This window comes from Delphinus delphis, chromosome 15 (assembly GCF_949987515.2).
Source record: "Delphinus delphis chromosome 15, mDelDel1.2, whole genome shotgun sequence".
Classification (NCBI taxonomy): Eukaryota; Metazoa; Chordata; class Mammalia; order Artiodactyla; family Delphinidae; genus Delphinus; species Delphinus delphis.
This window is the reverse complement of record NC_082697.1, coordinates 67,298,637-67,319,538: the sequence shown is the minus strand read 5'-3', so window position 1 is coordinate 67,319,538 and position 20,902 is coordinate 67,298,637. Positions and strand designations below refer to the sequence as shown.

General features: G+C 40.9%; 1 protein-coding gene, 1 non-coding gene and 1 pseudogene across 3 annotated transcripts in view; 1 reads left to right on the top strand and 2 right to left on the bottom strand.

The window, feature by feature from the left end:
- Positions 1 to 20,902, top strand: part of USP31 (ubiquitin specific peptidase 31) — a 114,038-nt gene that overhangs the window by 36,001 nt on the left and 57,135 nt on the right. For both annotated transcript variants that reach the window (XM_060031892.1, XM_060031891.1), the window contains exons 3-12: positions 174 to 262; positions 353 to 445; positions 1,060 to 1,195; positions 3,484 to 3,628; positions 7,924 to 8,104; positions 11,030 to 11,141; positions 11,742 to 11,836; positions 13,258 to 13,335; positions 13,931 to 14,060; positions 19,815 to 19,934. In XM_060031892.1, coding sequence (XP_059887875.1) covers positions 174 to 262; positions 353 to 445; positions 1,060 to 1,195; positions 3,484 to 3,628; positions 7,924 to 8,104; positions 11,030 to 11,141; positions 11,742 to 11,836; positions 13,258 to 13,335; positions 13,931 to 14,060; positions 19,815 to 19,934 — 1,179 coding nt within the window. The remainder of the gene's footprint in view (positions 1 to 173; positions 263 to 352; positions 446 to 1,059; positions 1,196 to 3,483; positions 3,629 to 7,923; positions 8,105 to 11,029; positions 11,142 to 11,741; positions 11,837 to 13,257; positions 13,336 to 13,930; positions 14,061 to 19,814; positions 19,935 to 20,902) is intronic.
- LOC132438552 (T-complex protein 1 subunit zeta-like) lies at positions 15,004 to 19,799 on the bottom strand (annotated as a pseudogene).
- LOC132439039 (small nucleolar RNA SNORA22) lies at positions 16,368 to 16,496 on the bottom strand. Its single transcript, XR_009522273.1, has one exon. It is a non-coding gene; the product is annotated as a small nucleolar RNA SNORA22 (small nucleolar RNA).

The window sequence follows — 20,902 nt, the reverse complement described above, 5'->3', positions numbered from 1 at the left end:
CCACACCCCGGCATCTGTGTTCTGGTCCCTTTAGCAGATGTCTTTCCCTGAAACATCTGGATCTGATGCAGATCTTGTAAAGGAGGTCAAGGACATCTGTGACATTTTTAGGCTCATCTTTAATCAAGAGCTGGCACTTTTAGTCTGTGAACTTGTACTTTATTTTTTTTTAGCCACCATCAGAGACTGATATGATGCCCGAGGGACCATCTTTTCCTGTCTGTAGCACTTTCGTACAAGAACTTTTTCAAGCCCAGTACAGGTACGAGCAAATTAAAATTTCCCTTATGTTGTGTGCTTATGTAGTTCTAGGTGATCTTAATGTGAGTGTCTTACATTTTTATTTTTGCAGATCTTCTTTGACATGTCCTCATTGCCAGAAGCAGAGCAACACTTTTGATCCTTTCCTCTGCATTTCTTTGCCAATTCCACTACCCCACACAAGGTAAGAACAGAGTTAATAAAATTAAGACTATATTCCTATATGTTCCTTTTCCTCTGTAGGCTCCTGTTGGGGCTTCTTATATATTTAAACAAGTAATAGGCTTAGTGATAAATTGAATACAGGCATTGTTAAGGCCTTATAGAAATTTATAAATGCCTGTCTGAGTTTGCAGGGTGAGCAGGTGCATGGGGAAGCAAGTCTTTTTGGTTGGTCTGGTTGTAGTCTGCTCCGCCTATAGGTCATCCACCTATAGTATTGGGGCCGGAGAAGGTTGCTGAATGCCTTCTAGAGCGTCTAGAGACCTTACGTTCCACTTTTAATTAGCTGCTTTATTTGAACTGTTCCTTGAAATTTCTAGGAGTTACGCTGTTATAAAGAAAATACAAAGCACAGAACCAAGTATTGATATGCTGTATTTTTGTTGTGCTGCCTTTATTATTATGCTGTATTGCCTTTTCCAAAGAGTTCTTGATTGTTGTTTGATAGTTCTACTTAGGTCCAATTAAAGGTGTGGGTTAGCTTTAGTTTTGTTGATTCCAGGTCAGGGTTGTCCTGTTTCTATATTTTAGTTGAAGTAAGTGACTAATAAGAATATCTGACTTTGATCTGTACAGGCCTCTGTATGTCACTGTAGTGTATCAAGGGAAATGTTCTCACTGCATGCGGATTGGTGTGGCCGTGCCTCTGTCTGGGACTGTCGCCAGACTTCGGGAAGCAGTGTCTATGGAAACAAAGATCCCCACTGATCAGGTAATAAGCTTGCTAAGACCGATTACACACGGGCCACAAAAGTGTTGCTTTCTTTTCTTCTGGAATTTTGTAACAGTTCTCAGCCAAACATGGTTGGAGAGAAATTTAAAACCAGTTGTTTCTAGTGTTGAGGGAAAAATGAAAAATTAGGATCCAAAGGAGAAAAATATACACAAAAACTTCTCATGCTTCATTTAATTGTATATATATATTTAAAAGGAAAAGCTATGACTTTACACCAAGACCTTCTTTCAGCTTTGTTTATAAAGTATAATTAGTTAACACCTCTTAAGTCATTCTGTGGGTGCTCATGTGGGCAATAGGAAGAGCATCCTGTGGTATTTGAAGGTCAGAGAGGCTTAGAAAACTCAACCAGTGGCTCTTGAAAATCCCTTCCCATTATGGTGATGAGAATGGGCCTGTTTCTAGTACAGTACATATAGGTGCTCAGTTTGGTTTATTTTCTGATTAAAGCTAGGCTAGAGTCTCTTACCTTGTTTAGAGAAGAGAAAGGAAAGTTGTATCTCCTCCCTTTCTTTTTTGGGTTAATTTTTGATAAGTAGTTATATTGACCGAAAATAATTTTGGCCTGTTTGTGACTTGACATACTTTTGCATACTCTTTTACTCAATTCACTGTTGGGGTTTTATTTGGAAAAAAATTCCCTATTTAAAATTTACCAAGGAAAGATGATCCAGTGGCTGAATAGGTTTCCCTAGATAACTTCTGGAAGCTGCTGTGTAATCCTGTGACTAATAAAGGTGTTTTGTACTTTGGCCTCCTGTGACCTCATTTGAGAAGTTACCACAGTAAAACAAAAACAACCAGCAGTGTTGCCCTGATATAGCAAATATCTCATATTTTCATAGACCAAGTACTGGCAGATTGATAAAATGTTCACATTTTTCCTTACTTTGAGGTGCTCATTGATTTATTTACTTATTTATTTATTTTAAATTCAAGGTGAGGGAAAAGACAGAAAGAGGGAGGCTTAGGTGTGTGTCCGAGGCAGATCTGTCTGTATCTTTAAATCTTCCAGTGCTGTCTGGCTCTTTTTGCATTGTTTAAATGAGTGATGTAATTACAAGTTTGTTTTTGACCTCAGCTTGCTGGAGAAAGTGAATTATACTTGCATGTTCACCTTCAGGAAAACAATACGGTCATTAAAATCATTAGAAGAAAAAAGGGCCAGAAATATTTTTCTTGGACTGTTTGTGGAATATGCCACCAAGCTCCTTTCACCTCATCAACTCATAGTATGTTTGTGATAGTAGAGGGGACCTTAGGGGTCCAGTCCAACCCCCTCATTTGAAGGAGGCCCAGAGAAACCATGTGACTTGTTCAAGATCACAGGGCTGGTTGGCGGTGGCAGGCCAGAATTGGAACTTCTTCGAGCTCAGTCCAGTGCTTTTTCACTAGAGGGTGCTGCTGAGCACGTAATGAGGTCTCTAAATGTCTCCATTGTCTTTTTCCCCATCTTTTGTTTTTCTTTCATTACAAAATACTCAACCATTTCAGAAACTTAACTTAGAAGTGAAAGTATCTCGTACTAAGTATCTTAAGAACTAAGGGTTACTAACTTTAATACTGTGTTGTATATTCATTCATATTTTTCCTGTGCATGTACTATATTAATATTTTATGAAAATGGAACCGTGTAGTCACATTTTTCTTTCCCTACTTTTAATATTTACTTAGGAGATCTTTCCACGTTAGTGCAAATATATGCAGCTCATTCTTTGGAAGCGCTTTATAATTCCAGTAGAACTATAGTATAGTTAACTAGTTCCTTTTGTTGGACATTTGAGTTGATTTCATTTTTTTTCCAACACAAATGTCCATGATTATTTGACATTTTTTAATCTGAAAAGAAGAAAATTTAATGGTAGGAGAAAGTCTCGGAGTCAGATGTGGACTCTGTCCTCGCTACGAGGCTGAGTAGTTGTATAACCTTAGGCAAGTCACTCCGTCTCTCTTTAGTTTCTTCCCCCTGTGAAAGAAGGGCCTTAGACTTTGTATCTGCTGAGTCTCTTCACCAAAACTTAGAGGAAACTCTGGATTTAGTGCCACAGCACTCTGAAATCAGAGTATGTTGTTATACAATCATAGAAGATATTGTGCTTCCGAGACTCTCTTAGTAAAGGCAAATCACATCGGCTTGATGAGGTGTTTCCAAGCCCTCAGATCACTGCGGTCCTGCTGGTCTGGAGACGTTCACAGCTGGATTGGGAGATCAATTCATATTGACTTTCCAGTTATCCAACTATTTACATTTTTCCCATTTTTAGATTGTGTTAACAGAAATGTACTATGATGGGTTCCATCGTTCCTTTTGTGACACAGACGACCTGGAAACAGTCCATGAAAGCGACTGCATTTTTGCCTTTGAGACTCCAGAAATATTTAGGCCTGAAGGAATTCTCAGTCAAAGAGGTAAATGAGTATCTGTTTCCATAATACCACCTGGGTTTGCAGGTCTAACAAATGTCTACCCTCTTAGATTATATGATGGTATAATTTTTTTAAGTTGTGGTAAAATACACATAACACATCTTTTTATGATGGTATAAATTTTAGGTAACATATTTCCCTGGCAGAAGGCAGTTCTTGGGAAAAACTTTGTTCCTGGCCTTAGTGTTCTTCAAGATCCTAGGGCTTCTGTTCTGTTTGCTGCACTCCAGTGGTTGTCAGAACATCAGTGTCTCCTGGGAACTGATTAGAAATGCAAATTCTTAGGTGCCACTCGAGACCTGCTGAACAGAAACGCTGGGGGCAGAGCCCAGCAATCTGTTTTTAACAGGTGATTCTGATGCATGTGGAAGTTTGAGAACCGCTGCTCTACCCAGTCTTGCCAGTATTTTCTACTGGTGATTTTTAGAGCTAAACTCTCCACTAGCCCCCACTTTTCTTCTGGTTCCATTCCCTGACTTCCAGCTGTCCACTGGAAACTCTATTTATAGTCCTGCAGGTATCTTACACTGAGCGTTTCTTTCTTAGCTCCTCTTGCGTTTCTTCTGTGAAATGCGGCATCACCATCCTTCTCTTCACCCAAGCTGGACCCAAACACTTCTCCCTCAGATTTTGACTTAAATTCACAACTGAAGTTTTCCTCTGCATTCTACTGCGACTGACACAGTGCAGACCAGTCTCAACTGGGCTTTTCTAGTAACTTCTTTATCCCTGGGCTTTCTCCCGTTCAGTTATTTCTTCACAGCACCACCAGACTTATTCTGACGTACGGTTCTGACCACGCTACGTGCTTATTGATTTACCAGTGCTTCCCTTTTGTCTGCGATTAAATCTGAATACCTGGGAAGAATGCATGGCCCCTCATGATTTGGTCCTTGCCTTTTTTTCAGCCTCTACTATATTCCATTTTCTTCCCCATGTACCCTATCCAAGTTACTTTTTATTTCTGGAACATGCCACATGCTTTTATACATTCCCTACTGTTCGCTTTGCTAAAAATTCATTTCTCCAGCTCCCGTCTCATTAGCTCCTACTTTGTCTCCCCTAAGGACACCTCCCAGTCTCCCCATCCCACCCAGTCCTAAGTAGTCGTTATTCTAATTTCTGTCTCTATAGATTTCCCTAGTCTAGACTTCGATATGAATGGAATCGTATAATAAGTGGCCTTTTGTGACTTGTTTCTTTGACTTAGCATAGTGTTTCAAGGTTCATCCACATTGTAGCATATACCAGTCCTTCATTCCTTTTTATGGCTGAGTATTATTCCATTATATGTATATACCACATTTTGTTTATCCATTCATCTGTTGATGGACATTTGAGTTGTTTCCACCTTTTGGCTATTATGAAATACTGCTGCTGTGACCATTCATGTACAAGTATTTGTTTGAATACCTATTTTCAGTTCCTTTGTAGGTATGTACCTAGGATTGGAAGTGCTGGGTCATATGGTAATTCTATGTTTAACTTTCTGAGGAGTTGCCAGACTGTTTTCCATAGCAACTGCATCATTTTTCATTCCCACCAACAATATATGAGGGTTATAATTTCTCCACATTCTTGCCAATGTTTGTTATTTTCTGTCTTTTTGATTATAGCCATCCTAGTGGGTGCAAAGTGGTATGTCATTGTGATTTTTATTTGCATTTTCCTAATGACAGATCATGTTGATCATCTTTTCATGTGGTTTTTGGCCATTTGTGTATCTTCTTTAGAGAAATGTCTATTCAAGTCCTTTATCTACTTCAAAATTGTGTTGCTTGTCTTTTTGTTTTTGAGTTGTAAGAGTTCTTTATATCTGCTGGATACTAGACCTGTATCAGATATATGACTTGCAAATATTTTCTCTCATTCTGTGGGCTATCTTTTTACTTCCTTGGTAGTGTTTTTTGATGCACAGAAGTTCTTAATTTTATGAAGTCATATCCAAGAATCCACCACCAAATCCAAGGCCATGAGGTTTACCTGTGTTTTCTTCTAAGAGTTTTATAGTTTTAGCTCTTACATTTGGGTCTTTGATTCATTTTGAGTTAATCTTTGTGTGTGGTGTGAAGTAGGAGTTCAACTCCATTCTTTTGCATGTGAATATTCAGTAGTCCCAGCACCATTGTTGAAGAGATTATTCTTCCCTCATTGAATGGCCTTGGTACCCCTGTTGAAAGTTCTTATTTTAGTTCCTCTTTTCCTTCACCTCTACTTCTAGAGGTCTCTGGTGCCTCTAGTCTCTGAACCTTTGGTAATTCTGTATTTTGGGTTGGTCGGCTTTCTGCACTGCCAGCTTAGGATTCAGTTTTCTCTGGTCTACTCATATTTACATTATTATTTTTTTGAGTCTTATTTCAGTTGTCATTCTTTGACTTGGGAGCTTTTTTGTTTATTTTCTAGTTGTTGTGTTTTCAGGCATATGCTTTTGTTTGTTTAAATTGTTTTCTAATTTTAGTTGCATTATAGTAAAAAATAGCCCATCATCACCTTGTCCAGAAAACCTTTCCTCACTTCCCCCACCCCAGACTGGCTGGCTGACTTCTGCTCTCCTGTGTTCCAGTGTAGCTTCTGCTCATCTCTGACACTGGCACGTTGTATGGAAATGCTCTGTTCTCTATCCTTCCTACCAAACTGTGAAATTCTCTGCAGTTGGGACTACACTTTGCTTTATCTTTCTGCACCTAGCAGTTTAGTGTACTTCGTAATACACAGCGAGAGCCCAGTTAACGTTTGTTTAACTGAAAAGTTCCCCCAGTCCCCCTTCATACCCCAATTGCTTACGGTTAACACTGAGTTTCTATTTATAAATGAATTTGGTGAGGTCCAAGGTTATATAGTCTAGCCAGAGAGAGCCTTTGTTGGAAGAATATACCACTAGTGAATATGCGTAAGCCTCTGTTCTTCACAAAGGCCTCATCAGTATTTTGTTGGTGCATATGAGGCTACTGTCTTCCCCAGTTCACCGGTGAGGGAGCTGAGACTTAGAGAGGTTAGGTCACGGGCCCAGGTCACACAGTGGGTAGTGACGGGCCTGGACTATGAATGCGGAGCTTGACTTCTGAGCAGTTGAGTGGTATCCTCTCATCTCATTGGGAATCCTGATCACTTTTAGCAGAACTGGTCTTCCCAGCCTTACTTCTGCCAAGAACCTGGGAAATGAGCCTGTTAATTGTCTCAGATTCAGACTTCTATTTATTTTTCTCATACCAAAGTTTAAGGTGGTTGTGAAGTGAAATCTGCTGCTCTTTTGTGATTTCTCTATGGTATTTAAGCTTAAAAAGTTTTCTTCCCTCTAATAGCTTGGTGAAGATTCAGTTCTTCCTTATTTCTAGTTTCTGTGTTCTCGTTTCTAAACTCTAATTAATCTGGAATTTATTTGAGTATTAACTCTGTATGTTAATAGGTTCAACAAATCTCCTATTGCTGGATATTTAGGTTATTGCTGGAGTTTTGCTGTGGATACTTTTGTGTAAACCACCTTTTATTTTATTCCCCTTTTGGTGATATTGTTATTATTTCTTTGGTGTGGTAGTGGTGGAGGGCTTCTTCTGTTCTCCAGTTTGGGGTATCATTTCCTTAGGCTATACTTCCGAAGGATTAAAGAAATGATCAATTATTTAGTCAAGCATTTATTGAGTTCCTACTAAGTGCAGGACCTTGTGCTAGGTGCTGCATTGCTAAGTACCTCTGATTGACAGATAGCTCTGCTTTGGGGCATGTCTGAAGACCTGGTTTTTAGCAACCAGCACTGTGCCTGTCAAACATACATTTTTGTTCACTTTATTGTAGGTCAATCCAGGCTAGTTGATTGTATTAAAGTTCCGTAATGGCTGTGAGTTTCTTATAAGTCTGGGTCTAAAGTGGGGAAAAGAAGCTGCTATTGGAATATTGAAGATCATTCTACATGTACTAGTCTTTATTTTTTATTAAAATCTTTTTATTTGGTTGCTGCTTGTATGGTCTCACTTTAAGTTTGTCTTGGTGGGTCATCTCTGCAAACTTGCCATTCTAAAACTAATATTCATTGAAGTGAAGAGTTTTAATTTTCAGTTTTTAAGGTAGTAGGTAGGTAAGGCGAGTTTAAATGAAATAATGGATGCAAAAAATTTTCTTATGACTAGATGAGTAATCTCAAAGTAGGTCATTTGTTCCTTTTTTCAATTGCAGCTTAAATAGCATAATGACAACTTCTTAATTTCTCTAATGGGTAAATTTTTTGTAATGAAAGAATAAAAAATTTTGAAGAGCTAAAGTAAGTTTTCATTTTGTTTTAGGAATCCACTTAAACAACAACCTAAACCACTTGAAATTTGGCTTGGATCATTATAGACTGTCTTCTTCTACACAAGCAGCAGCAAAGCAGGGGAGAGCGGACTTAACCCCCACGACAGCAGGAAGCGACAAGATTGTTCTGTTAGTGTGTAACCGAGCCTGCACTGGGCAGCAAGGGAAAAGGTGAAGACCAGCTTATTTTCCAATAAGAGACTTTAAAAGTCTAATATTTTCAAATGTTTTAAAAAGTAGGGATTAAAAAAAATCCTTACTTTTAGTAGTTAATTGTTGATTCTGATATTTAGAAAGAGCATGTGTGTAAATTGACCTGCTTTGAGGGGTTGGGAGGGGGAGAAGATAAAATTAGGATGATAAGATCTGCGTTAGAATGGCTCCCAAGCTCATGTAGTTTTTAAGGGCACATTTCTCTTGTATATTTTCAGCTCAAGATCCTCCTGGGTATCTAGACCTATAGACCTATATCCAGCTACTTTCTTTACAGCATTTTTTCTTCTATTAATTCTTAACAAATCTACTTGGATGGCACGTGCACCTCAGTCTTGTGTTCCAAACTGAACTCATTGTGTTTCCCTATAAACCTGACCCTCCAGTATTTCCTGGCTTGGCAAATGGCACCAGTATTCATTCAGCTGCATGTAGTCAGACATTTGGGAGTTAGAAATCTCTCTCAAATCTGTTTCCTTCTGTAAGAATTTATGGGAGTTACTTTTCTTTTTTTTTTTCCTAAACATCTTTATTGGAGTATACTTGCTTTACAATGTTATGTTAGTTTCTGTATGGGAGTACTTTTAAAGTAACTTTATCACAATAGTAATGTAACTTGAGTAATAACAAGATATGGATGTGTCTCAGGGAGGAAGGATACTGTGTTTCTAATATTTGTCAGAGTAGCATTTATATTAACTTTTTAAAATGTTGCTTTGAAATAAGTTTCTTATTTAAGAATGGTAAATAATGTAGAAGCAAAATGCGTTGATTTGTATGTTTGTGATGTTCATTAGCAGCTACTTTAGTGTTTGTACAGTGTGTTGGCCACTATTCTGAACACTAGGGATACAGCAGGATCTGTGTGTTCTCATGGAGCTTGCATCCTAGTTAGGACAGAGCCACTAAAGACAAGATGTTAAAACATGCGGGTGTGATAGAACGTGCTGGTGGGGTCTCTAGCAAAACTGTATTAGAGAGGGAGGCGAGGGGGGCCTCCCTGAGGACGCAGCAGCTGGGCTGAGCCGAGTGGGAAGGTGCGAACTGTGTGAGCCTCTTGGGAAGGGATCCCGTGAAGAGGGGACATCGAGTACAAAGATGCTGAGATTATGGCTGAGTAATATTCTATTGTGTATATGTACCACATCTTTATCCAGTCCTCTGCTGATGGACGTTTAGGGTGCTTCCACGTCTTGATTCCTGTAAATAGTGCTGCTGTGAACATTGGGGTGCAGGTATCTTTTCGAATTACGGTCTTCTCTGGATATTACCGGGGGAAAGGGGGCAAGGGATAAATTGGGAGATTGGGATTGACATATACATACTACTATATATAAAATAGATAACTAATGAGGACCTACTTGTATAGCACAGGGAATTCTACTCAGTACTCTGTAATCCCCTATGTGGGAAAAGAATCTAAAAAAGAGTGGATATATGTATATGTAGAACTGATTCACTTTGCTGTACACCTGAAACTAACACAACATTGTAAATCAACTATACTCCAATGAAAATTAAAAAGAAAAAAAGTTGCTGAGGTTAGAAGGAGCTTGACATGTTTAAGGGACAGAAGAAAAGGCAGCTCATCGTATTTATATAAAATAAAGAAATTATGAAATCCCTTTCATGATGCTAGTCTCTTAAAAGTGAGGGCATCGTCGTGTGAAAAATATGGCCTACTGATTTACACATCGTGCTTGTAACTTATTTCGCATCACAGTTGTCTTTAGGAAGGTAGGCTCACTCTTGAGTACTACTGTGAGTAAACTGGTACTTGTTAGGAGCGGGTTTCTTGGTGACCTTAGCACCCCCGCTTTGGCCTGAGTCAGGGTTTATCTGTTTGTTTATTCACTTGTTCATTCATTCATTCAGCATCTACTGTTGTCTAGGTATGGCTGTTTGGGCTAGGAAGATAAGTCGGTCACAGTTCCTGCTGTCAGGTAACACAGTCTGTTGGTGGAGGCAGCAGAATAAGCAGGCGGTATTTGTAGTGCAGCCGAGCTCAGGGAACAGATCAACAGGGTGCCAGTGGCTCCTTCTGCGGACGAGTAGGAAATAGCTTAAACGAAGAGTGAGAAGGGTAGTCCAGACTGAGGGAATTGGCTGTACGTTGGCGGTGTGAGTCGGACGCATTCAGAGCACAGCATGCAGGTCTGAATGGCTGGGGCTTGGGTGAGAGTTAAGGCTAGGCCAGTGCTCCTCCACTTTGGCTGCATATTAGAATCACCTGGGGAGCTCCTCAAACAGCCTTAGTGCTCCAGCCACAGACCAGAGGGATTGCAGCAGAATCTCGGGGGAATCATTGTGTTTTAAAGTTCCCTCGCTGATTTCAGCCTGCAGCCACTGCTGAGAACCATGGCTCTGCCTCTGATTCTCTAACACCTGTGAGCTCAGCACTGGATAGGAAACCTGGCAGGGGCCATGTGACTTCTGCCCTAGGCTAGGAGCTGACTTCTAGTGTCAGTCACTTGCCAGTGCCTTCCTTGTTGTCAGGCCACCCGGATGTGGCTGCCTGCCTGCTAGACCTTCCAGCCCTGTCTTTTCCTCTGGCGCCTAACCCCTTCTATGTTTGACCCGTGTCCACTCCCGCCTGCTTTCCTCCCCATCTCCACTAACCCTGTCATCTTATTACCTGGCACCATGCTCTATTAGAAGCCATTTTGGTGTATGAGTTGTTAAATTTCATGTAGAAATCTCAGTTTCCCTTCTGACTGTTTCATCCACTTATGAGAGTATTAAATTTCCTGTTTGTTTTATTTTGAGAACTGTCCTAAAACTAATTGTATTGTGATTCCATTTAAAAAGGTCATGAATAAGGAGTTACAGTATTAAAGGAATTGTCATACTTTTTAAGGTGATTATAATATTTATGTGTGCTAGATTTGGACTACCTTTTGTGCTGCACTTAGAGAAGACAATAGCATGGGACCTTCTGCAGAGGGAAATCTTGGAGAAGATGAAGTATTTCTTGAGGCCCACAGTTGGCATTCAGGTGTGTAAGCCTTTTGGTACTCCAGCATAGCATGTGTGTACCCAGTGAAGAAAGTCATTACAGTGAGATTGGAAGTTCAGACCTTTGCCCTTAGGGAAGACCAGACACTGAGCTGGAATGCTGGGGAGCCCTGGAGAAAAGCTGCGTAGTAAAATCTGCTGTGTTCAGGTTTTCCAGCATGAGGACTGTCCCTCATTTTATGAAGGGAGCTGACCACTGCACGGTTTTCCATGCACTGCCGGGTGTTCCTTTATAATGTTTGTCTAATAAAGTTTAGCACATGATCGGCTTGGAGAGATTTTGTAGACTATATATTTTCAAAATTATGATTTCTTTGTTAAGGTATCCGTGGAAGACTTATATTAATGTTCAGCTAAAGTAACATATTACATGTCTTGCGTAACATATTTGATATGTTAAGGCATTTGGGGTAATCATACTTAAAGTGTATTAGAGTGGCTCAACAGCCTCACAGAATGTTGTAGAGAAGCATTTCGCAAAACAGTTTGCTCTCGCTCTAATCTGTTTTGGAAATGCCCCGGTGAACCACATGCCCTCGAAGAGAAACTCAGCCTGATTTACCTTTGCCATTTGTTGCAGGTGTGTCCATTCAGTTTGCGAGTGGTCAGTGTCGTGGGAATAACATACTTGCTGCCCCAGGAGGAGCAGCCCCTGTGCCACCCAACAGTAGAAAGGTAAAAAAAAAAAATCACCTTCTAGGCTTTCATATATGTTTGTGTGTAATTTCTAGTGATGTCTGATGTAATTTCCACATAAGTGTGGTGGGTCCTCCAGGCTCACTTAGAAAGTAAACACTTATTTTAATTTTGATTCATATTTGAGTAGGATATGTTTTATGATCTTTTTTGGAATCGGGAAAGCCTAGAGTACTGATGTTAGGAAAGTAAATTGATTGGTCTCAGGACCGCAGATGAATTGCACTTTCATATTCACCAAGATAAAAGTTTTCCAAAGTAGGATTCTAATCATAACACTTTCCTCCTTGAAATCCTTAAATGGTAACCCGTGGCCTCAAAGATAAAGCCCAGTTTCCACAGTATGTGAAGTTCTCCACAGTTTGAACCCTGACTACTTCCCTTCTGTCAGGCCTCTTTCTTCTCCCCACTATATTAAACATTCAGCAGCATCAAAGTACTGAGGGTTGTTTGAACGCACAATATGGTTTTATGTGTGCCTTTGCACGTGTAGTTTCCTCTGTTGATAATTCATTCCTTCTGAGCCTCTCTTCACACTGTCCCTCCTCTCCCCCTTAGAATTATCTTCTCCCTCTGCTATGTCTGTGCTTCTACATACTTCTGTTATTAATAAAGTAATAGAGATATGTGTATATAGACACACGATACATATGTGGATACATATAAATATAAAAACACATTATTGTTTTTATTATAATGACTTTTTCAACAAATATCGTAGTGCCCTGCATGTCAGGATTCCAAAAAAGTATACAACATGGTTCTGTTTGAAAGCAACTCACTGTTTGGTTTTAGAGATTAGAGTTAATAGATTAGATAATGATCCAAAACATTGCAAAACTTAAAAACTATTTGATGGGTAATACTGACTGTTAATGCTGAGTATCTCAGGAGATGGCGAAGGGGCCAAGGAGCTCAGGGGAAATAAGTGAGGTGAAACTTGAGGGGTGCCTTGTAGGAAGGCACAGTTTACATTGGTGTGGGCATGGTCCAGGGACCAGGCGTGGCCTATGGGGGCAGGTGGAGAGATGCAGGAGCAGAGTTTGTTCCCAGAGAGACTATCGTCCCGTCCAGTCTCTATTGATTTGGTGAGATATTGGACAAAAATTGGAAAGATCATAACATCTTAAGAGTTATTGTGGATGACCTTATAGTGTGGTACTAAATTTATTCCAATATCTTTATTTCCATATTGAATATTTTAATTTAAGGATTTTTCAGTCCAGTTGTAATCAAGTTATTAAATAAGAGTTTATAATGGTCAGAAACCTTTTCTGATGGGGAACGATGATGAAGATTTTCAGCAATCACCCTATGATTTCAGATTTCAGATAGGATGTATATTTAATTAAAATCATTTATTTAGAAAGTAATATGTGACTTCCTTCCCCATCCTATAGGGCACTAAAATCTTGTGGACCAGGTGGCACTGCTCATGTGAAATTAGTGGTAGAATGGGACAAGGAGACAAAAGATTTGTAAGTATTTTTTTTTACTTAGTGTTTGTAGAGTCATTGTCTTAATTATCACTATAATAGCATACCTTTGATCTTTCAAATTAGCTGAAACACAAACCTCTGTTTTCTTTAGCTAAGTATCCAAGTGTGTTGCTGATCCTTTATTTAAGTAATTTATTATTTCTCTCCTACACATTCTGTCATCTGGATCCCAAAACCTTAGAACGTTTGTTTGCTGCTAATGAGACAGAAGCTATATATTCATTAACTACTGTGTAGGTCAAATTACTTCTTTTATTACAGACCCATTAACTCTAGCAAGTTATGCCAAATGCATGCCCTTTGATACAGAGGACAAGGATATATGATTAATCAGTACAGTTTGTGCCCAATCCCAGAAAAAACAATTCCAAGTTATTTCTTGAAAATAACGTTATAGATAGAGAACGTCTCACGACATTTTGGAACATAGAAAAGTTGGATTGCCACTTTTACTTTCTTATATATTGACCTTTTTGGTTATGAATTTACAGCCACGTTGTGAAGCTGTTAATTGTATTTTGTATCAGTTTTCCAAGACATTCTCTAATACATGCTTTTTCTCCCCTGACTGCAGCTTGTTTGTAAATACCGAAGATGAGTATATCCCTGATGCAGAAAGTGTCCGGCTGCAAAGGGAGCGTCACCATCAGCCTCAAACTTGCACTTTATCCCAGTGTTTCCAACTCTACACCAAAGAGGAGCGGGTAAGGGTTGGGCAGCATTTGTTGGGTGGTGAGGGTAGTAGGGAGGGCCCAGGGCAAGATGACAGTGGGGAAACAAATTATGCACCAGAAAACTCCCCAAGGATTTTTGCATTTACATAGATTTTGCACATGTGATGTGCATCTTAGTGTTATTCCTCTTAGGATTTTAACAAAAAGTAGTTTAAATTTCTGGAAAACCTTGATTAAATGAAATGCTCTAGATGTGAACCTTTGTATAGTTCCTTTTTTTCTTTTCTTTTTACTTTTTAATGGTTAATGATAAAGTTATATTTTTGTTTCAATTTAGAGATTTTAAATTATTTTCCTTAGTAACTAGATCAGTGGTTCTCAACTTTTTGGAACTAAGAACATAGGTGCCATTTTAATTAAAATTAATTAAAATTAAAAATTCAGTTCCTTAGTTGCATTAGCCACATTTCAAGGGCTCAGGAGACACATGTGGCTAGTGACTCGTATTGGACAGTGTAGATATAGACATAAAGTTCTCTTGGACAATGCTTTAGACTACTTAGCATAGTGTTTGCAGATCGTAGGTACTCAGTAAATATTTGAATGAATGGATGGACAAATAGTGGATAGGACCCTTGCCTATGTGTTTTTTTTTTTTTCAACAGGAATATTTAATAACAAGGTAGATAACATGTTTATCTAACATATATTTTTATATAACTGAAGCTAAAGCAAAACATCCTGTTATTGGATAAATATGGCCTGCTGTACGTGTGTACACTGCAGTGCAATTAAAAAAATACTGTAAATATAATTTCAGAACTTCAGAATTTGAATAGGTGCCAGTATTCTGTCCTTTTTTCATATGGGAAAAGAAAATGCCTTTGAAAATCATTTGAAGCTTGGAGCAGAATTCTATAGCTGTATTCTTAATATCACTCTGGAGAGCCTTCATGATTCAGGTGATACAAGGGAAGCTTCAGTTCAGCCTTTCTTTCGGAGAAGACATTCCAGCTTTCATGATCTCATCAACCAGGAGAATATTGGTGGCAGTTACAGTGCAGGAGTGAAGAAGCTGTTTCTTTACATAGTAGTGTTCCCATATGCCTCCCATTGGCTTACCTGGGTTCAGGTCCGCACCCACAAGCTGACCTGAATGTTCTGCTTGGACTCAAACTAGTGTTTCCTGAAGGTCCAAACCAGAGTTCTGAGCAAGAGCCTTGTGAATAATGAGCACTGCATTAGCAAGTACTTGAACTCCCAAGTTGGGCCCTGCCCTTTACACTGACTGGGCTTTTATTTAATCAGGGCTTCTTCCATTGCCACTTGCACTGCACCAGTACCTGGAATGACACAGCCATCATCAATAACATTTTTAACAGCTGTCAAGCCACCTTTGATTGCATCTTTGATTTGCATGAGTGTGTACTTATTTGGTCCTTTGATCAGTAATGTGATGGACGTTACGTTTCTCAATTAAATCAAACTTCTCTTCTCCCAGTGTGTAGTCATAGACAAGTCCTGCATTTCCCAAACAATCAGGGTTTAGGTCATCAATAGAATTTAGAGCTACCCCACCACGAGCAAGCGTCAGCCTTTCCACATTTCTCTTAGGTCCTTCTTTTGCAAGAGCATCTAAGGCAAAGGGGTCAATTCCCTTTTGATTAATAACAACAAATCCTTTATCTGAATCACCACCACACTTTCTTTCAAAGGTCTATTATTTTTTTAACTCCATCTTGAGCGAATTTTCTTTCAGTCTTCACTAATTTCTCTCTTCTGCACGCTTATTAAAAAAAAGCCAGAATTCACTTGTTTTTTCATATTCTAATGGCACATTTCATATGAAGATGTATGCATCTTCTACTTTTTTTTCATATCAGGATGCCATGTCCCATGATCCAAAACAAGACCTCTGATTAAGCTTGTATAGGTTTCAGATTTATGTTTCATCCCTGTGATCTCAACCATGAAGGGGTCACTACGTTCATCTTGTTTTTTAATGGCCAAAATGGAGTCCACTACAGCGTCTGTTAAAACGTCAGCAAGTTTAGCATGAATTTTAGTATGTAGAGATGTTCTGGCCACGTCTGTAAGTGTTTTTTCACTGTTCATCTCTTTGCATATTTTGACTAGTTGCCAAAACTGAAGTGCCTTTTTCTTTGCAGCTTCAAATCCTTCTGTTATTATTTTGAGATGAAGATCCTATAACAAACACATGGTTACAAAACCACCACTAATACTAGAGATCTTCAGTTAGATGCAACTATAGTTCGTGATAAAGCAGATTTATGGAAGGATGTTCTGGATCATTCATACCCTTTAATACAACTAATATGATGTGCTGACTTTCTGAATACTTTACAAAGGATAAATAAGCTTTCAGTGTAGAGGAAAAGAACAGACATTGCTCTAGCACAGAGCTGAAACCAAGGAACTAAGGCACTCTTGGTGTTCACTGTGCAACAGGCCTTTGTGGTTTTTAAACCTCTCCAGGTTCAGGTGCCTTGAGAAACCTTGACGAGAGCTCTTGGAGTTCATCTGATTTTGAGTTGATGTTTAGGATCATAATTCTGGCTACTGATTCTTACTGCTCACTCTTGCATATAGGGAATCATGCAATTTCAGGGTCAGAGGGGGCTTTAAAATTTCTTTTTTCTAATGGTTGAGTTCTGCCTAATTTCAAATAGGTGATTATCCAGCCGCTGTTTTTCAGAGACACCATTTTCTCTTAGGGTATCTCTGATGGTGACTGACGTTAACCTGAAATATGTCCCTGGTTGCTACAGCCAGCAGGTGAACTCTCAGGTCGTCAAGAACAGAGGACAGGTCTTCATTTTCTTCTACTTGTTTGTCCTTCAAATATTTGAAAATAGTTTTCATCTTCTAAGTCTTTTCTCCCCCAAGCAGTTAACGGCTAATTCCTTTAATAGTTTTTCATTAGACGTATTTTTCCAATCTTGGGCTTATGTAAGTAATTGGCTTTGAAACTGGTTGATCACATGCTGTATGTAGCACCTTATCCTATTTAGCTTTTTTTTTTCTTAAATTGATTTGGGAGATGTCTGAGAATGTCACAAAGCTTAAAGGTGAGCAGATCTACTAGATGATAACATTGATCAGAACATCTGATCAGATCAGAACATCTCGCTGATCTTTCAAGCTAGCCAGATACATTTTAATAGGGCTTTGTTCATTCAATCCATGTCTGTTGAGTACACACTATGTGCCAGGTACTGTGCTAGGAACTGGGAATATAGCAGGGACCAAGACAGAGGAAGGTTGAGAAAAGAAATGAGGCCACTGTGGCTGGGGCACAGCAGGTGAGAGAATCCATCCTGGTCGTAAAATAACCCCAGCATGTCTAGCAGTGTCCGGCCCATGGAAGGCATTCAGCAAATCTATGCCACAGTGAACGAATGAGTGAGTATTCCTTGGGGAGCTCAGTCACTGGGTCCAAAAATAACAGTCCAGATATGGAAGAGGAGGAGGTCAGACTTAGCAGTGGGCTGTGTGACGATAACTTTGGGGTCACGTTGTCTTCAAGCTCAATATGATCAGCAGTGTCACGTGGGTGTCAGCCGCTGTTGGCTACCTAAGGATGCTTTAGAAACAGTGTCCAGAACTCAGATGGTGATAGCACTGCTCTTCTCATTACCTTAAATGTTCACTGTTAAGAGACTGACATCCCGGGGCACAAGCAGAGAGTGTGGATAGGGGATGGCGCGGCTGAGTGTATCTTGACGAAGGAGACCTTAAGTGAGGATCTGATAGTTATTTTCACATACTTCGAGGGCCATCCTGTGGATAAGGGGTTGGACTTAATTGTATCTAAAAAGCAGAATTAGAGATTGGAAATTACAGGGAGAGTGATTTTGTCTTAATAAGAGGAAGAACTTTGTAACAGACTGCCTGAAAGTGGAACAGCTGCCTCTGGGGCTAGTCGTCTTCCTTGCTGGGCAGTTAGCGAGGCTGGCCACGCTCCAAGGGTGCTCTGCAGGCCCAGCAGCTCTTTGTGGCAGTTTACAACGAGATAAGTACAGAAGTCGAGCAGTGTTGTAGAAACTGTCAAAGCTGCCAGACATTGTCTTGACATTCTTACTGTATCTTATCAAAGAGTATCTGTTTATGATGTATTGGAAATTAAAAAACAAATAAACAACAACCTGTTCCTTTACCACGAGCACTGGGCTGATGGCCACATCTGTAGACAGCGTGTTAGCACAGATGTGGACATGCCAGATGACAGTTAGGTTCCTCCCGCCTAACTTTCTTTCTTTTTTTTTTTTAACATCTTTATTGGAGTATAATTGCTTTACAATGGTGTGTTAGTTTCTGCTTTATAACAAAGTGAATCAGCTATGCATATACATATATCCCCATATCTCTTCCCTCTTGCGTCTCCCTCCCCACCTCTCTAGGTGGTCACAAAGCACTGAGCTGATCTCCCTGTGCTGTGCCTGCCTAACTTTCTGATTCACTGCTATCCACCCAGACTTCTGTCTCCCCCCATCTTTCCTACACACATGACAGGATCTCCCTCTCAGGAAAAATAACTCCCTCACTTCTGCTTCCCTTTCAAACTACTGTGCTGGTCTTTCTCTTCTTTTCTGTGTAACTTTACCATTTAGTGATTTCAGGTCTTTCCCTTTCCTCCCTTCCAAACTCTTGTCATCTGTCTGACTTGCGTTTCTGACATTGCTCTCCGAAGTTCTCGGGGCCCATAGTTTGCTCAGTTCAGTGGCCTCTGCTCAGTCTGCATTTGACCTCTCCGTGGGCTATGGTACTGATAACCACCCTGTTCTTGCCACTCTCTTTTCTTGGTGTGCATAAAAGGAATGCTTCTGATTTGCCTATTTTTCTGACTGTGCAGCCTCAGGTTCTGGTGGTTTCTCGACCTTTGTGTTTCCCTTAAAAATCGGCCTTCTGCAAGATTCTGTCCTTGGCTTCTTTCTCTTCCATCTGAGTGGGCATTGCCATCTGTTTCCGTGGCTTCCCTTACCTCATTGTGTTGATGGTCCCAGATCTGACGCATCTTCTGAAATCCAGAGGAGATTTTAAAAATCTCTCTTACCAGACCTGCTCTGTTAGTACCTTTGTGCTGTCATCCTGAAACCCTTGCCTGCAGAGGTGACGTACGTGGATTCGAGGGCTCAGATGGATGTTGAGGAAGATCTTGTTGGTAGCAGGATGGGGAGGGTTGTTCGGAGCAGTTTGATGCTTGGGGGAGAGAGGACAATTAAGAGACTTGAGGAAGTCCAGGTAAGAGCGAGTGAGGACTTTGAATTACGGTGGATGGAGAGGAGGAGACGGGTGTGAGGAATGGCAGAGAGTGTTACCTCGGATGGACGTGGAGCAGAGGAAGAGGGAAGGGTTTGAGGCTTTGGGTTAACCCCCCGTGTTCTGCTCTTGACGGGTGGTTGTGGTATTTGCTGGGGTAGGACATACAGGAGGAGGAGAAAAGGGAGCTATACTGATGTAAAGGCGACGAGTTGAGCTTGGGAGTGTGCTGAGCATGAGGTGCTTCTGTGGCATCTAACATCTCTGTGCAGTATTTACCTGGTTGGTCATTCCTTTTGGAGAGGTAGTCTGTTCAGCAAATGTTCGGGTGCCAGCTCTAGCCAGGCGCCACTCTTAATTGTGTTTTTCTGTCGGCTCCCATCGGACATGGTTTGGGGAGATCCAGCGCCGTGCCGCGCCCTGGCCGGGAAGTGTCTGGCCGTCTCCTGTAGCAAAGTCTTGCCTGAAGCGGCTCTTAACAGAAGTCATGCTCCTTGTTTTCAGCTTGCCCCAGATGACGCCTGGCGTTGCCCGCACTGTAAGCAGCTGCAGCAGGGGAGCATTACCTTAAGCCTCTGGACTCTGCCTGATGTGCTCATTATACATCTAAAGAGATTTCGACAGGTAAGGAAACCCTCTGTCACAGGGAAAAAAGCTGCGACCAAGTTTCTCTCGCCCCTTACTGGTGGGCTGTTGGGCGGGGAGCTCTTTGGTGTCCCTGTTTGATCCTGTGATCCTGTGTTGTCGCAGACACACATCTGCCCCTGCGTTTGGGGCCATGTGTTTTGCTCTTTCCCAGAGCAGTTTGCGCGTCCTGTGGCCCTTTAAATCCTCACCATTGTAGTTCATACTGCAGGTATTTTACTCTGTTCCTGAGGATTTGCTTCAGATTTGTAAATGTTGTGCTCAAGTAAGTGCACTTTGGGATTAAAAAAAAAAAGCTGAGCGCCTTTCTTGGGGGTGGGTAGAATTCTATTTCTGCCTAAAGTAATAACGGGTGTTGTCCTGCTTCCAAGGAGCAGTTGTACAGTTGTGGAGATGAGTCATAAATATATACAAAGAAAATCTGCTTTGAGTTGTGTTGCTTTGTGAGTCAGTTTCCCCACAGAGGCTCTCTATTCCTAAGGTTAGAGTTGTCCTGGGCAGCCCCCTTGTAAGGGAGGTAAATGAGAGGTAAACGCTGGAGGAGTCTGAGCCTGGCGTAAGAAAGTTTGCATCTGAAAGATTAGGAGGAGGCCTGTACGGGGTGAGCTGGGAGCGGGGCTGCACATGTGTAGTGGCTGAGGGAGCAGCGGGTGCAGAGCGTGTGCAGGAGGCTGAAAGCTGAGGCCAGTGTGGCTGCAGCTCCGGGGGTCGGGGGGAGAAAGGCGTACGTTGAGGTAGAAGAGCAGGCAGGGGATGGTCGTCCAAGCAGTCCTTGTAGGCAGAGTGGGATTCTGAAGCAGGGAAGCAACATGACCGAATTTGTGCTTGGAGGAGACCATTCAGCCTGCTGTGTGGAGAATTAGAGGCTACAAGGATGAAGACAGGGAGACCTGAAGGAGGCCTTTGCAGTCTCCACGGGGGCGGGGGCCGGCCGATGGCTCGCAGTG